Genomic DNA, 18,173 nt, shown 5'->3' with positions numbered 1-18,173 from the left:
AAATAGGTGTGTTTTCCTATTGCTTGTGTGAGTGAAAAACAGTGCAAATCCTAACAGGTGGAATTTGTCGTTATCTTTAAAAAAAAATTATAGACGTTAAAAAAAAATTACAGACGTACTCACTCACCCTTTGACCACACAATCCCACTTACAGGACTCTTTGCCCCAGATACACCTGCATGAGTATGAAATGACACGTATATAAGGTTTACCCTTTACAGGTGGTTTGTAAACAGCAGAGGAGTGGATTCAATCCAAGATTGTGTTACTGTTCCATATCCCATAGTATGTCAACAAAATTGAGTACTTTGTGACCATAAGGCCGAAAATAATCTCTATGTACTAACAGGGAGAGTGCTAGAACATATTAAGAGAAAAAAGTTAGTATGTAGAACCATATATAAGGTATATCACCTTTTGTGTAAACAAAGGAGAATAAGAATACACACACACACACACGCACACACACACACACATAATCTGAACCTGCAAAATGAAAGGGTTAATGAACAAGACACTAACAAAAATGGCCATCTGTAAGGGGACAAAGCAAGAGCTCATTGTGCATATCTTTCTATATGCAGTTACTCCTCCCCCATCCATGATTTCACTTTCTCTAGTTTTAGTTACCCAAGGTCAACTGTGGTGGATAAGCCAATAATCTTCCTTCTGACGTATGGTCAGAAGGTCAGTAAGAGCTACGCAGCAACATCTACAGCCCCCACCTCGCAGGCATTTTAGCATCTCACATCATCCCAGGAAGGGTGAGCATAGTACAATGAGGTACATTGGGAAAGAGAGACCACACTCCGTAACTTTTGTTATAGTACGTTGTTACAATTGTTCTATTTTACTATTTGTGACCGTTGTCATTCTTAATGTGCCTAATTTATAAATGAAACTTTATGACAGGGAAACATCATAAAATGGAGGACATCTTAGGGTTCAGCACTATTCACAGTTTCAGGCATCCACTGGGCGTCTGGGAACATGTCACCCACCGATACGGGGAGACTGCTGAACTTTAAATTTAATTATTTTAACTTTCAAACATAAAGAAATGTGGAGGAAATAACTTAACAAATCCCTGTCTACCTTTCATCAAGATGTAATACCTACATAGGGTCAACCTTTCAGTCATACAAATGCATTCCCTATCCCAAAAAAAAGCTAAACTCAAAAATTTCTTAAACTGAAAAGAAACAAAAAGAAATGAACCTAACATATGTCAACCTGGTGACACCATCATCCTGAGGAAGAATTTATTTTTAGGTGCTTTAGAACACAGTTTTTTAATTACACATCCTTAGTTGGAAACATTCTCAGGACAACAAAAATCATAAAGATGTCTTAAACCTTCCTCTATAGTTTTTGGTTATTTATAATAATAGTATGTATTGGTATTTCAAAACTTTATTCTTGTAAGTGAAACAAAAAATAAAGACTTTCTGTAGAACATAAAGGACTTACAATGATAAAACTGAAGAAACTGAAAACACAGGGAAATGTCAATCAAAACTTTTTAAAAATATATTTTATTTATTTCTTTGATAGAGCACAAGCAGAGGGAGCAGTAGAGGGAGAGGGAGAAGCAGGCTCTCCGCCCATGGTACTCTATCCCAGGACTTTGGGATCATGACTCGAGCTGAAGACAGAAACTTAACCGACTGAGCCACCCAGGTGCCCAAAACTCTAACTTTTTAACAACATATATTTTTTAGTTCCATCACTGGAATTCCCTAGAAACAAGTCACCTCTGTAGCAATAACCACCCCTAATGCACGGACTGTGGTCTCTAACACCACTGTCTGAGACCACCGGAAAGTCTAAGAAGAGCCTGGGGCATCTTGTGCCACTTAGTAAGAAAGCTTTTCGGGTTTATGAAGGTCCTGTCGAAACATCACAGCAGCTAGCTGACGGTGTCTCACCGCCTGAAGATGTAACAAAAAGATGAACAATTAAAACACACCAAATCAACGAGAACCCACGCCTGTACAATGATAAAAACAGAAAAAAAACCTCATTCCTCACTATTTGAAAAGGCTATTTATTACACAACTCCTTTCCTTGAAAAATTAATGATCAGGGGAGAGAAGATTAGCAAAGATCCTGCCTTTCCCATTGGAACCGCTATTTCAGGGCAACCAGAGAGCCCCTGAAGATGAGAGCAAACTCTACTTTATCCAAGAAGTGAAGGAATTACAAAAAGTATCATTTCACAAAACCTAATGAATGTATGATGATAGGCAGTACTTATGTGGTACAACCATTTGGTAAGTCTATATACCAAAGTTATACAACACAGGTCACTTTTGGTGTCAAAAGGAGAAACGACAAGGAGTTAAATGAAATGCACTTTACTGAAATACAAGGCTGGACACTCGTCATTGAAAAAAACGATTATAAAATAGCACTGTACCTAAACTTGGCTTCTCTAAAAAAGTATTTGTACATATACACACACCAGAAAGACCTGCGAGGTAGAACAGTGGCCATCTTGGTAGGCAGACACATGTGCATTTCTTGTGCTCTGTGTGCCTTTATTTTCTAACTTTTTTATAATGCAGAAGTAGTACTTCTATACCAATACATTAGAAGAAAAGAAATTAAATGGGCTTTAAATCTCACCATGCTATGGGTGCCTGGGTGGCTCAGTGGGTTAAAGCCTCTGCCTTCAGATCAGGTCATGATCCCAGAGTCCTGGGATGGAGCCCCACATCGGGCTCTCTGCTCAGTGAGGAGCCTGCTTCCCTCCCTCTCTCTCTGCCTGCCTCTCTGCCTACTTGTGCTCTCTGTCTGTCAAATAAATAAATAAAATCTTTTTAAAAAATTAAAAAAAAGATCTCACCATGCTAATCTACAAAAGGCCATCTAAGAAACGATGTATTATCCTTCCAAAATATGCTGCCTGCCCACCTCTAATATGCAGGATCGGTGGGACGACCCGGGAACAATCTTTAATGTGGAATTCACTGCGAAAATGATTCTCTGACAAATCAAAGCTCTCCCCAGACTAATACTATAGGCAGTCTTTAAAAGAGGCGGCCAAATGCCTCCTCGAGCATACTTGACCCCCACTTCCCCATGAGAAGACATTACCGGCAGAGTTCAAAAACTCTCCAGGAGCAAAAGGCAGCCTAACAGGACTTAACACAGCGCTCAAGTCCCAGGGAGAAAACACGGGACTGCATATACCTGTTGGCAGAACAATAAAGACACCTTCACACCCATTTACAAATCCACTTCTCAGGATGACTTTTCAACCATCACTCTCAATTTTAGAAGATATACTGTGCGCTCTAAACGGGGGACTTTTTCAGGTCTCTGTGTTGTAGCATCATACAAAAATCCATATGAACAAGACTGGGCTGCGTGTTCCGTCGTGGAGTTAGCAAGTCTCTGGAAGTGTGTGCAACGTGTGTGAAGAAGGCACCTGGGGCAGAGAACGGACACACCACGGGCGTGATCTCACCCTCACGGAGCCTGCAGTCTAGAGCGGGGAGGCAGGTGCCAGACAAACCCTAAGTGCTGTGAAGGAGAACAGGGTGCCTCGAGATCAGAAGAGGGGCGTCTAATTCACGCAGGAGGCAGTGACAGTTTGGTTAGGACTGCGGGGTGAGCGGCAGGGAGTCAGGCAGGAGGCGGATGGGGATTCCAGGCAGGCAGACTGGTGGCCACGGTGCCGGGGCAGGAAACAGCTGGAACAGGCACAGGCCCAGGGAGGCCGGGACAGCGCCGAGAGGGGGAGCAACTCAGCAAGGAACTGTGCTGGCGCCGTGATATGCAAGAGCTGGGGTTTCATCTGAAGTGTGATGGAAGCGGTTGTCCATCTGACGTGGGAGAGGGATCAGATCGAATGTGCATGTTAAGATCACCATGGACGTAGGCTGGAGGCTTGGGAAGAGACACGGGGGACAAGCAGGTCAGGAAGACCCTGCAGGTAAGACACCGGGGTGGGTTGGACTGGGCTAGCAGCATTGGAGCCACGGCCTGAGGACGGGTCCAGCCAAGCCTGTTCCTAGAACCCAGTCCCAGCCGCCCAGGGACGTGCTGTCTACAGCTGCTCTCACCAGCACAGAGCTGAGCCTTTACCACACAGACTGGCTGGCCCACAAAGCCTGAACTACCAGTGACCCTTGAACAACGTGGGTTTGAACCACAGAAGTTCACTAATATGCGAGGTCTTTTTTTTTTTTTTTACAACAGAGTCGCAAAAATGTATTTTCTCTTCCTTATGATTTTTCTTAATCACATTTTCTCTTCTCTAGCTTAATCTCCGGTAAGAATACAGCATATAATACACATACAAAATATATGTCAATCATCTATGTTATCAGTAAGGCCTCCCATCAATAGTAGGCTATTAATCCAGTTTGGGGGGGTCAAAATTCATACATGGATTCTTAGCGCTGTGTTTTGATGCCCCTAACCCCATGCTGCTCAAGGGTAAACTGTACCTACTGTCTGGCCCTCTCCAGAAAGAGTCCACTGACCACTGGGCCAGAGGATGGCAGTGTAGAGAGAAGTGGACAGGTTTACCATACACAAGCAGTCCTTCATTATTCATGGATTCCATACTTGCGAACTCGACAACTCATGAGAATTTATTTGTAATCCCACAAACAGTAATCAGAGGGCGCTCTCAGTCATTCCCAGCCACGCCTGATGCATCTGTTCCCAGAGGAGGCCGCACCAGGCCATGCTCTGCCTTTCCACTGTCTTATTAGCACCATGTTGCTTGCATTTTTGTGTGTGTGGCTTTTGTTGGGGATTTAAAATGACCCTTAAGCACAGTGCTGAAGGACTGTCCAGTGTTTTTCAATGCAAAAAGTCTATGATATACCTTACAGAGAAAATACTTGTGCTGGTAAGCTTCATTCAAGCACGAGCTAATAGTTCTACAGCCTGTTAGCTCAGTGTTAATGAATTAACGATATGTATTAAAGAAGGTGTCCTTAAACAGAAGCACACATAGACAAGGTTGTGTATTGACCGGCTGACGAAAATATGACCAGAGGCTTGCAGGAAGCTAACCTAAGAGCATTGTTTCAGTATTTGCTAATTCAGTGTTTGTGGCAGCTTTATAGAACATAACTCTGGCGAGAAACAAGAATGGCTATATTTGGGAGGCAAAAATCAATACAATTTGGGGATGGATTAAATGTGAAGTAAAATGAAGACAAGAATGACTCCCAGGTTTCTGATATCAACCACTGGAGGGAAGATGATGCCATTTATGGAAATAAGGAATTCTGGAAAAGGCCTGTATTTCAGAGGACTGACCCAAAGGTTTTCTTTGTACATGTTAAACGTGATACCTGTGGGACATCCAAGTAGCGATGGCAAATAGATTGTTGGGTCTATGACTTTGGAACTCAAAATATAAATCCAGGGAGAGACAGAAGTTTGGGAGCTCCTGACACACACAGATAGTATCGAAAGCCCTTGGGAATGAGGAGGGCTGAGCCCCCGGAGCCATGAGAAACTCTTCCTTCCTGAATGAAGAGGTGGGTGAACTTAAGGCTCTATTTGTTTAATATGAAATTACTTTGGGGAGGAACGTAATCTTGGTGGCACATATCTAGAACACGATAAATGTTCACACCCCTGGACTTACTAATTCAACTTTGGAGAATCTATCCTAAATTTCGGCCACACCTTGTTACACTTAGTAACGCTAAGAAACATCTCATGATAGTAAAACCAGAAATAACCTTAACATTTGGGGAACATTACGCTGACAACACTACTGATGTTTCCCTCTATAATTTCTTCTACAGATTCTAAGCTTAGAAATTTCAACTTCTCCAGATGTTTAATAAATATCCACTTCTATTTCTTTCAAGCTTTAATCAAAATAAACAAGCAAAAAACAAAAAACAAAACCAAAAACGAATTCTTTCCCCTGACCTACTGAAACGCACACAGCTTCGGGGCCAGGGTCTTGGCCTGTTTTGTCCACCGTGGGGCACACAGCACTGAGAACAGCACCTGGCATGTTGAATGTGCTCTGCAGACTTTTGTTGAATTTAATATTTTAATCACGTAGAACTGATGCTGGTATGATGATGTGAGGTGAGAATACCCACTGGGAGTGTTCAAACTGCTATCATGTGGTCCCGCTCCCATTGTTCAATCGGGCTTCCTTTCGCCCACTGCCTCCTGGCACCTCCTTCATCATCTATTAGATGCTCACCGACAACAGGGCCTTAAATCTGGCTCACGCATTCTGCCCCACGGATGGGTCAAGCTTCGTGCCAAATCTGATGCTTTATGGCTTCTTTCGCGCACGGCAGAGCTAGCCCCTTCGCTCCTCTCTCCTCTTTCAGGCCTGCACCACCTCGTCTTTCAAGAAGACCCACAGAAGGCAGCCTCTCTCCCAGCTCCATGGGGAGTCTGCTTCTCCCTCTGACCTTCTTCCCTTTCATGCTCTCTCTCACTGTCTCTCTCTCAAATAAATACATAAAATCTTTACCAAAAAAAAAAAAAAAAAGAAGTTAGCTTCTCAAATTTTAAGACCGTTATATAGGTTTTGATTGGAACGAAGAACATCTATATTTGGCGAAAAACCACAAGCACATTCCATATTTTAGGCCCTCACTGAGGATTGGGACTCTAGCCTGGCGGTCCAGGGCACCAGCTCCAGATCCGGATGGCCTGGCATCGGGGTCAGCGGCCATGGAGCCTTCCTGAGCTTCCATGCAGCACGATGGTAGCATGACCTACCCTACAGCAAGGCTTCGAGGATTCAGGGAATTAATGCAAGTGAAACTTCATAGCAGAAGCAGCAGCACCCAGGGCCCGACAGGCATTAGCTGTCATTTTCATCTTTTTATGACACGTTTTCTTCCTTAGAGGTCTCAGCAAGATTATTCTCAGATGTTTTATCTGTTCTGCTACTCAAACGAGTTCATGTCTCAGCTGCCTGTTACTATATCCATCCTGTGGGCCAGCCACCAGCCTAAGTGCTAGATCATCAGGTCAACATGATCCTGCTTGATGAAGACGAGGCAAATGGGACAGCAGAGCCTCAGGGAGGTGTGTGAGACATTAACACTCTAGAATCATCCGCCCCTTCCCCCGGGATCGTGATTGCGTATCTCCCTGTCGCGTGGTGCAAGGACCACTCCGACTCACCTGTGAGGACAAGACAAGGGCACGTTCTGGCATCAGCTGGGGCACAAGCCCCTGCCTCTACCAGCTGCTGCTCGGGAGACCCGAGACACATTATCTAACATCTCTAAGCCTCACTGTCCTCTCGAACAAACAGGGAAGATCACAGAGCTCTTTATGTTAGTTAACAGAGATGTATCATTACCATGAGAATGACAGCTGCCCAGTACACTCTGGGACCCCAGGGCCAAACTAGATGAGCTACAGACTGGCTGAGTTTGCTGGGCCAAGAGGCAGTAGCTCAGGCCGTGGAGAAGATGGGGCCTCAGCTCTCCCGAGCCAGAGGCAAGAAGGCCAGGGGCCGGATCTGTACATTGTCCTACGGCTTCGCAAAGCTTCGGCCACAAAAGGGCAAGAGAACTAAAAATAATGCTAACGTCAGGTCTCTGACTCTCACTCTTTCAAGGGAAGCTCTAATCAAAACAGCTACCATCTTGTTTGAAACAGGTACTGATTTTTCATTCTGAATGCATTCATCCTAAAACCGGGGTTCTCAATTAGAAATGCAAATTCTCGAGCCCCACCCCAGACCTACTGAAACAGAAACTGAGGGCGGGCCCCCTGATGAGTTTTAACAAGCCCTCCAGGTGACGGATGGTGCCAGGATGGTGCCAGAGTCGCAGAAACGCCTCTCCCAACAGGGCCAGACACAAACGGCCCCGGACAAGGGTTTCAAGGGTCCCTCCGCTTAGACCCTCACACCTACGAGCACGTCGGGGTGAAAACACAGCCAAGATACACAAAGTCAAAGAACAAACGGGCAGGCTGAGGAGCCTGGCTGTGGGCTGAAGAGTGGGAAGTAATAAGTAGGTGGAAGCAGAGACGTGAGATGACATCAAGACGAGGAGAGGCCGCGCACCTCAAGGGCTCAAACAGACAGAACAGAAAAGCTGTAGGATTTACTAGGCTCTCTGTCAAGTTTCGCTGTGGGAGGGACAGACACACTGGTTCCGGAGCTACCTGAGCAAGCAACAGGAAATGGGTCAGTTTCATCAACTCTGCTTTATGGAGCAACCAGAGTCTGAGATCAAGGTTCAGGAGGGAAAGAAAGGAAAGCTGAGCATCCAGTGAAGCAATCCCCAGCCGTGACCTGTATAAACAGGAAACATTTCAAGTTGCCTTCGTTGCCCCAGATTTTACAGCAAGAAGTCCCCTTATCAGCACTGCCCTTAGCATGGGGGAGGGGCAGGGCTCCAGCTGCAGAAAGTATGAAAGACCCCGTACTTTCAAGGTCCCAGGCCCGTGCTCCCAAGGTCAAGAGGACATGGAGGACACGGAGGGGGCACGGGTTTGAGCACCGCGCTCTTCTGATTATGCTCTAGGTCCCTGGCACCCAGGCCTTCCCCAGGGCCCCTGGGTGCATGTTTTGGTTTTCTGAGAAAAAAATGACTCTACACTGTACCTGGAAGATTAGAATTTAAAAAAAAAAAAAAAAAAAAAGAAAAGAAAAAGCTGCTTAAGGGCTAGAAGGGACTCTGAGGTCCTCTGAAACTCATTATGGTTCCACCGGTTTCTCTTCTTGATTTTTCTGTTTTTGTTAATAAGTAGCTCATGATGACAAGCTGCAAACTTTCTCAGAGAAACAGGAAGAAGAGCTTCCTAGGAGAGGACTGGAAGCCATGGAGCTGACAGCAGGTCAGGTAACCCTGCTTTCCTCGGGAAAGGGAGAAATACTCCCTCGGGAAAGGGGAACGGCAGGAGGTATCGTGGGCTGCATGAGGACCCAGGAGAACCCCCCGCATCAGCCCCCTTACAGGCCGGTCTGGGGGACAAGGTGAGGGCTCTGAGAGGCTTGCAGGAACCACACACCCTGGACCTCCCACTGGTAGCATGGCCCAGGGAAGCCCCCACCCCCCACCTCACTGTTCTGAGCCTTTTATGCACACCGCCCTGGGGGCTGAGAACCCCAGCTCTGCCTCCTCCCTTCTCTCCAGGCAACATCAGGGCAGTCTCTTCACTGCTCTGGGCCTCAGTTTCCCCGTGTCAAAGGTTGATACTAGCATGTGATGATCCCACCAGGTATACACCGTGCCCAGTAAGATTCTGAGATACTCTAATCTCAATGTTGAAGGTGAGAGACCCTCTAAAAAGAAGAGATTCTTCAGAAAAACAGGATAAATAGCATGATATTGCCAATCCCTGCAAGATTTCCTGATGGCCACAAGGTGTGGGGAGGAGAAGCGAAAAGGAACAAATATGTACTGAACCCCTGGGTCAGGCCTGCTGAGAAGGGCTCTAGGCACGTTTTCCTGTGTGACCCCAACCAGAGCCTCTGTTCCATCTCACAGCGCTCGCAACTCCCACGGCAGCACACGGCCTCCCGGCACGGCTCACCCTCTGGCTGCCTCGTTCCACTATTACAGCCAAGCCAGGAAAAATTACCTTGTTCAAGTATCATTTTGATTATATTGGTCCCCTTCTCCTCACCATAAAATGTCTCTTGAATTAGAACCCCTTTTAAACCTTTCAACAACTGATCCCAAACACTTACCATTCTCGTCTGCTGCTCTATTTTGTGCTTACCACTCCAGCCAAGCAAAAATTACTTTGCAAATGAATTCCATTATGCACCCTGCTTATTCACCTTGTTAAGCCAGCACAAGAGTTTTGACTGGTTCTGTTGTCTCTTTGTACGGGAATACCTCGCTTATCCGACATCCGTGGCAATGAGCTGCTCCACAAAACCGATCTACATAAATTAATTTCCTATCTTCCAGAAGTTTAACCCTTGAGGGAGCCCTAAATCCTTTTTGAAGTTGTGCTATAATTAAACGAGAGTTTCTTTAACTATTTTCCAAAGGAAACATTTCTGTAATGTATTAGAGAACCTCCCAGTCTTGGTTAACGGAACATAATGAATATTGATTGATCTTCCCTGATGGTGCAGGTCACACTTGATGAGTAACCCTAGGCACAGCACTGGGGCTGCAAGTCTAAGCGGTGCAGGGCTAAAGCTGAGCGCGCGTGGAGCGTGCTCGCGCTCTCTGCCTGTAACGAGATCCCCTGAAATTTACTTTCCTGCACGAGGCTGCTCTCAGCCTGGATGCTGGGGAGGAAGTGCAGTCACAGAACCCAGGAGGGTGTAACGTGCTGCCTTTCCGCACAATTTCGGTAATTTACATGCTGCTTTTTGTCAGAGCTCTGTAAATTCTTCATCAGGGAGAGAGAGAGGAGGGGGGAAAAAAAAAAGCATGGACTTCCACAACCAGCAATAAACCAGGGTTTTCCAAATCTCCTTACCAGAAGACTTTTCACAGGACTGCCGGGCCACTTGCCATTAAAATTTGTTCTTTAATGCCCTGTGCAACCAGAAGTTCCACACAGAACTGGCATGACAGATCCCTTTGCTTATGACAAGCTCTTGGAAAATACCTTTATTTTTTTAAGATTTTATTTATTTATTTGACAGAGAGAGAGAGATATCACAAGTAGTCAGAGAAGCAGGCAGAAAAGATGGGGGGGGGGGAGCAGGCTCCCTGCTGAGCAGAGAGCCGGATTCGATCCCATATCCCTGAGACCATGACCTGAGCTGAAGGCAGAGGCTTAACCCACTGAGCCACTCAGCGACAGGAAAAATCTTTTTATGTTGTGAATCACAACTCCACAGGCTGAAGCCCTGAGGTGATACTGATAAGGAGGAAAACAGTAAAAATACAGGAGGCGACCTGATGGCATCAGGATGCAGACACAATCTGGAAAATATGTGACCCCAAAGTGCTTTTCTAACCAAAGTTAGGGCCGCTTCTATGGTGCTCTCTCCCCGAGGACGGCGGCGGCACACAGCCGCACACCTGATGGAGAAGGCCCTCATGCGCTCACCCAGCGCTTTGGCGGGGAAGGTTTTAGAAAGTCTACAGCATTAGCACATCAAAGAGTCAATCCATCTTCATTCTGCTTAAACACAGTGGCATTTAATTAATCAGAACGAATGAAAGCAAAAGAAGTTAGGCAAGGATTGCTAAAACAGACCACTTTCAAAACACTACAAATCTCTTCAATGCCATGTGCAGAAATAAAGTGGCTGTAAAAACCACAAAATTATGTGGCAGTTTTCAAGGTTTGCCTTTTCTTTCTTTCTTTCTTTCTTTCTTTTTTTTAACTGGCAACTATTTCACTAGCTTACTTCCTAATGGTAAAATCCCTCGTCAGAAAGCCATAGGCTGAATGGCCTTGTCCATCAGTATCTTCTGCCTTTTCTGTTGGCTTTAGACCAAAGACAGGGAGGAATCCTGGCTGTTAAGGCTGACTTGAAGCCACTCTCATGAACACTTAGCTTACTTGTCACAGAGAACCTGGAAAAACAGGTATGGCTTTAGCTGACTCAGAGTCTCCAAAGAATTTGACAAACTTTCCTTTCTAAACCTGGGCGAACTGATATTACACAGAATCAAAATTCTTGTGTGTGTTCTCTTCTCTTCTTTCGATGAGCTGTTCAGCTTCATATACGTGAGTCCTCTGCATTCTGTCAGTTCTGTAGGAGACAGTAAGTAAGGTTCTAAAGAGCTGGAGGTAGAGGGGTGACTTCAAAGCGACCAAGCACATTCAGAGTCAAGCAGAAGGTGGCACTGTTGGGGTGAAGGCGGGCCAGGCATGTGCAGAAGGCACAGAGACCGCGGTGAGAGCAAGCCAACTGTTGGTCACCAACCCAGGGCTGGTGTAATGGAAGTTATTACTTAGATGTATTAGGAAGAGTCAATTCAGCAAATATTTACAAAGGGCTACTAGCTTTAACGAACTGCCCAGCTACTGTGGGGGATACAAAGATGAATCAGATTTGGTTCTCCCCTCCAGGGGTTCACAATGATGCAAGAACCCTGAAGTCATTTTTCTTGTGTACGCTGTACTAATGAGACCATTATTAAAGAACTGTATTCGGTTTCGACCACCACCATTTCCTTTTAATGTGGACAAACTAGAGACAGCTCAGAGGGAGAGGACGCAGAACAGGCTCCACGAGGAAGTGGCTGTAGAGACTCACTTACTATCTCCAAATACATGAAAGGTTCTAGGGGAAAGAACTGAGTAAAAGAAAACAGGTTTGAATGCAGGCAGGTGAGAATCAGGCAGCCCCAGGAATTTCTCAGCAGTTGGGTTACCAGAATCCTGGAACTGGTTACTGAGGGGGCTCCTAGTGTGGCCTTTTCTGGGGGCAGGGGACTGTTTTGGCGAACTGTCAATTTAAAGTCATGGACATTCACCTTCCTGAAGGCAGGAGGATGAACTACACTTCCCCCAAGGTCCTCTCCTGCCCTGGGTCCCAAACTCCCAAGATGCCGAGCTGGCTTTTCTTCTACAACTCCCTGAGAGATCTGCCGAGTGACCCTCCGGATCTAGATCCCTTCTAATAAGCACCACAAAACCACCTGGAATACAAGATAGCAGCTAGGCAGCAAAGCCAGGAATTAAAAAATTCTCCAACACCCACAAATAAGGCAGGGGTCCATCCAGAACGCAAGACCCTAAATACCAAAAACGAATCCTCCCAGTGGTGTGTGCAAATTAGAAACATATTTGCGTTTACAAGGATACAAAATGTGAGTAATGAAAGAGGAAGAGATGGTAATTAGAGAGGGTGATTTCTAAGGAAACTTGTAATAGGAATTTCCAACATTCCAAAATACTTGTTTGGTCCAAATTAAAATATATATATTGTTTCCAGAGAAAATAGGGAAATGGGGTCTTCCCTTTACACCTGAAGAAACACTAGTATGTTGAGAATTAAAAACTGGCGCACGTGGGCCGCCTGGGTGGCTCAGTGGGTTAAAGCCTCTGCCTTCCGCTCGGGTCATGATCCCAGGGTCCTGGGATCCAGCCCCCCCCCCTCTGCTCAGCAGGGGGCCTGCTTCCTCCCCTCTCTCTGCCTGCCTCTCTATTTGTGATCTCTGCCTGTCAAATAAATAAATAAAATCTTAAAAAACAAAACAAAACTGGCACACATGCAGGCACGTGCACACACACACATCCCAGCTTGAGTCAGGCCACACTGTCCGGAAAGCCCAGAAGTACTTTTGACTCTCAATTCCCATAGCCCCTGAATTCCTTGAAGACAGGGACCCTACATAAATGCTCACAGGTGATGTCATTCAAGAGGTGCCCTGTCTGTAAGACAGGGGTGACAGCACTCACTTCAGGGATCTGTTAGGACCGTGAGTTCACGGAACTGGAGCAAGCAACACGGACCAAGTGGAGCCTCGGTCATGCTTTGTGCTGCAAACTTCACGTCTCAGTTTCTTTTAGAGGAAAAATAAAGACCTTCCTATACCAGCTTTTCAGTTTTCTTCCCCGCCCCACCCCCACCCCCTACTAGAGTTCTGCCATATGAATTGGAACTATTACGAGTTTGGGCCTTTGGGGTTCACACTCTATCGGTGGTTATATAAAGTCGGCTGGCATTATCCTGAGTCCCATTTTTGATAGCTGCCTGAAGTGCCCGAATTGCCACCATAAGACTACCAGAAAGCTCTGGCAAATTACACGTTTAGAGAACAATACAAAATGGTTACATAGCATACCCTCTTGATCATCACTACTTTGTTTCATATAAACTTCAAAGGTGGTTCCCCAAGATTAGTCTCTACAGAGGAAGGAAGAGAAATGAAACATTTAAAAAAAAAATTTAAGTATGAAGACTAGAAGCAGCTGTAACTTGCATAAGGCACCACATTTTTTCTTCGAGGAAAACTATGTTGAATACACGATGAGCCAGACCCTGGCCTGGGACTGAGTGGCTGCCGCTCCTCTGAGGAGGTCCTGGGGGAGCCACCTCTGGCTGCTCCCTCTCCGGGCCTGCCTGGCGTGGGGGCATGGATCTGGGTCAGGGGCGAAGGTTATCTTTCCTACTTCGGGATACTTTCACGGAGGCACAGCTGCAGCTCCTGAAACTGCTCTAACGGTTTGTTTCCTCATTTTTAAAGTGGCACAGAATGTGAGAAATTCTCTACCTGAAACCAGCAGAAACTCAGTGGGAATAGAAATCTAGAAAGGTCACAGAAGGGGTCAAAAAGGCTCTTTTTTCTGTGGCCATAGGGGGTTTATTGTTGCTGGTGCCCAAACTGGAGGGGGAATAGCAGGAGATTAATAATTGAAATGTTGCTATTATTGGTTTTCTAAACTATATGTGGGCTAGTCCTTCCCTGGAGTCATCATGCCTGTAAACAGCCCCCCAAAATAGAGGAATTTAACGCATGCCTAACAAACTAACAAAATACCTCCGACAGCCAGGCACTTCACAGGCATTCATTTCTGATGGAGTCCTTGCCCAGCCCAATGAGGCTTAAAACACTACAAAATTCCGAGAAGTTAAGTAACATGCCCAAAGTCACACAGCTAGATTCAAACCCAGGTCTCTCTGATTCCAGTACTAGACCACACTGTCCGGAACTGAGGGTAAAATTAATGAGCCTTGATTCACTGCTCAAAAGTAGTGAGAATGAAAACAATATTTATACTTACTCATTTTAAAAATATAAAACACAAACACAGGAAAAGATATTTTAGAACATGTGTCATCAAATTCTTTTAATGGAAGATGATTCAGAACCCATTTCTTGGTAGGCATTTTGGTAGGTGTCTTCAGACCCATCTGACGACAACTTTGAGTATTAGAGTTTGGGGAAGTGGGACTGTGTTAAGTCAATACTAATTGACATGACACATCTCGGGTATGGCGGAACATGATTAACTTGGATTTTAGGGTCCTCTAATTCAGAACCCATGGCAATATAGGCCTGTGGTTCTGTGTGGCTGGCCTTTGCACTACATACTGAAAAAAAGGCTTGCTAAGCAATTTGATGGAGTAAACACAATCGCAGGGCAAATGTTTAACTTTCTAAAGAAAATAAACCTTTTTTAAAAAGTCTAACTTAATCAGTACCAAGTTACTGAAAATGAATGTGCTATTTATAAACCTAACCTTAAAAGCAAGTAGCAGGAGACTGGTAACACTTTGCTACCCATTAGTGTATTATCAAACATACCCTGTTTCAAAGACCACGTTTCTCCCTCAACAGTGGGCAGTTCAGAAGGCCCCACTGCTGCATTCAGACCTTGACCCAGTATCCCAACTTGGGGCAAGTGCACTCCATTCAAGGAATGAGTGCGCTCCCGAATTCCAGCTGAAATGCCTCACCTGTCATTATACTGCTCCTGAGAAGAACCCCATGTTTGATTTTTGTGGCAGCTTGAAAACGATTAGGAATCTTCTCGGCGAATTCCCCAGGAAAAGCCCTGCTCCTTCAGGATACACAGCGGGAGCCCATGCATTCTGACGGGGATATGGTAAAAATCAGGCTCACTGAATCCAGTGGATCTCGCCAAGGAGGGAAAAAGGAGGTCACCAGAGTCTTAGATGCACTCATCACACTAAGTGAATGTAGGTTCCAGCAGCACAATCCTTTATAGAGGTCACCTGTCTGTTTTAGAGCATGACCAAGAGTCTCCTTCCAAAAGACCCAGGCCTGAGCTTGTGCCCGGGGAGGCTGGACTGGCTGGGAAGGGAGAGGAGGAAGCCTAGGGAACTAAGGATAAAGAGGCAGGGAAACTCCAGCAGAGTCGAAGGGTATGAGGTGTAGGAACAGTTAAGACAGCACACAGACAAGACTGAGCGAAACCCAGGGTGGAAAGAGGTGACCAGGTAGGTCATCTGGAACAGGGAACGGAGCCTGCAAAGAAAAACAAGTGAGCTCCCGAGACCTTTGAGATCCACGATTATGCTTAAACCTTAACACTTTACCCACCCACAATTCTTTATCTTGTGTAATGCACGGAAAGAACGCTGTAGTCCAACTAGAGTGCCAAGTCTTAGCCTTGGGGGTATGGCCTGCATTCCATATGGATTTAGAACGAAAGGAAAGGGAGAGGACCCGCACAGTTTCCGAGATGGGCTTCTCATAAAGTTGACAAAATACATCTCAAACGCACGTACCCAGGCCCTTATAAAACGGAAAGCAGCGTTTACTATAGTTCTGAATTCAATGCCAAGTTCCCTCCCTAATGCACACGCAGAGTGTCCAGCAGAGGGAGTCTCAAGGAGGTACTTAATAAAGAGAAAATTGTTTCATTTTAACACTCCATAGACAGTGGGAGCATTGACTGTAGCCCCCTCCCATAGACACAGACGAACAATGACTGCCCGACATGGGTTCTCCTGCCCTGTTCACAGGGCCACCGGCTCGTTCTATTCTGCCTGGTGGAGTGATCAGAAATTTCGTTTTGTTTTGTCGAATGGTTAAATGGACCTTGTGTTCTTCAGAATCAAAGAGGAAAGCCCCTGGAATAACATCTCTCTGTTGCCTTCTAAACAGCCCCTTTGTTTCTAAGAGAGTCTGAAAAAAAATATTTACAGTCCATAGGTTATTTACAGCCTCATTATCCAGGGCCTGACTGGTAACTTTATTCCATCCAGAAACCAAATTCATTTGGAGCCCTGGAACTAATAACAGATTTTCTTTTCAGATAAGTTTTTTTTTTTTTTAATCTGCCTCTTGTAACAGAGATAAAACTATTAATGCGTTCCCTGTCTCACTCGCCAGCACTGTTCTCGGGATTTATAGAAGGATTAAAACCTCCTCTCCCAGCCCCTCCTCTCTGCTCCACATAAACCCTTTCCCCTCTCATTTGCCATTTCATCCACAGAACATCGGAACAAAACCGAAAGAAAGCCAGATGGACCAACGCTAAAAGTATGTAAAGGCTGCTATTTCAATGATTTCATGAGAAAAACATTTTCACGACGAAATGACTGAAAAAAAAATCGGGCACCCTTCGGTTTAAAATTCCTTCTACTACAAGCACACAAAAACACACCGAAGTGTAAAAACTTAGTTGATTCTGGTTTGATTTCTGGCTGGAAGCTGACAAGAACTGACTGAAGAGAAACGAGAGAGAGAGAGAGAGAGAGAGAGAGGAAGGGCAAGGGGAAGTGGAGTGCATTTGCCCTCCGCTCTTCTCTTTCTTCCTAAAGAGTCAAATGAGAAAAACGATCCCATGCCAGGTGAAGGTGCACCACGCAGGTTTACCCAGACCGACCGAGGAAAACGTCTCGGCCGCTCCCCCCCACCCCGCCCCGACTTGAAAACCTAAACTATATTTTCCCTTACACACGCTAATGCGGGGAGATTTTAGCCAATTTCATTGTTCTGCCTGGGTCTGAAATGGACTTTTCCTCCGTACCCCCCTCTCACCACCTAGCCCCATACATTCCCATTCGACAGCCCCCCCAAATCGGAGGCTCGCGGAGAATAAAGGAGTGTGGGGAGGGAGTGGAGAGCAGTGGAAAGGGGAGCCGTGGGGACAGAGTGGAAAGATCACCCTAAAGGTAATTTTCTTGGGGGGTGAGGGGGGGAAGGAGGAAAGCTAAACCACATCACCTTTATTTATTCCAAATAAATGAAAAGCACAGTCACGGGTCTGTCTTTTCCCAGGCGCCCCCTCCCAATTTCTTTTCTTCGGGCAGTAGCCCACCCTCGCACACCCCCCCCCCCAAAGCCCCTTTTCTCCACCCTGGAAATAAGATCCTGTTAAATTCCGGATCCCGGCCGTTCCGTGGGCAGAGGAGGGGGAGGCGGGGAGGGGTCGGGAGCCGGTTAAAGCCCCGGGGGTGGGGCGCCGGAGGCCGGGCGCCCGGGGGGCTGCGGGCCGGGGGCTGCCCGGCGAGGGGCCGCGGGCAGAACAAAGCTGCGGGGGCCGCGGCGGCCGGGCGGCGTTGGGCGAGCGGGGTCGGCGGGCCGGGCGCCCCTTACCTTCGTACACGGGGGCCATCGGGGCCGGGGTGTCCGCGATTCATGGCAACGGAGAAGGGAACGCGGCGCGCGAGCTCGGCCCCCCCAGCCTCAGTCGGAATCTGCCATCTTGAGCCTGTGTCTCCGCTCTCGGCGCAGCCGGGGCCGCCAGCGCCCGCATCACCGCCTCACTTGGCCGGCGCCGGGGGAGGGGGCCGGGCGCCGCCGCCGCCGCCGCCGCGGCCGGGGCCCTGCGCGGGGCTCCGGGCGGCCGGGCGGGCG

General features: G+C 46.6%; 1 protein-coding gene and 1 long non-coding RNA gene across 5 annotated transcripts in view; one reads left to right on the top strand and one right to left on the bottom strand.

The window, feature by feature from the left end:
• Positions 1 to 18,119, bottom strand: part of HIPK2 (homeodomain interacting protein kinase 2) — a 177,423-nt gene extending 159,304 nt beyond the window's left edge. For all 4 annotated transcript variants that reach the window (XM_059396286.1, XM_059396287.1, XM_059396288.1 and 1 more), the window contains exon 1: positions 17,913 to 18,119. In XM_059396286.1, the coding sequence (XP_059252269.1) occupies positions 17,913 to 17,931 (19 nt within the window). In that variant the 5' untranslated portion in view covers positions 17,932 to 18,119. The remainder of the gene's footprint in view (positions 1 to 17,912) is intronic.
• LOC132015651 (uncharacterized) overlaps positions 17,396 to 18,173 on the top strand; it is a 3,646-nt gene continuing 2,868 nt past the window's right edge. Inside the window, exon 1 of the long non-coding RNA XR_009403736.1 lies at positions 17,396 to 17,488. This is a non-coding gene — a long non-coding RNA (uncharacterized LOC132015651). The remainder of the gene's footprint in view (positions 17,489 to 18,173) is intronic.

The sequence above is a fragment of the Mustela nigripes genome, chromosome 4 (genome assembly GCF_022355385.1).
Source record: "Mustela nigripes isolate SB6536 chromosome 4, MUSNIG.SB6536, whole genome shotgun sequence".
In the NCBI taxonomy this organism is placed as follows: Eukaryota; Metazoa; Chordata; class Mammalia; order Carnivora; family Mustelidae; genus Mustela; species Mustela nigripes.
The sequence above is the reverse complement of the archived record's forward strand: the minus strand, read 5'-3'. Positions and strand labels throughout refer to the sequence as shown.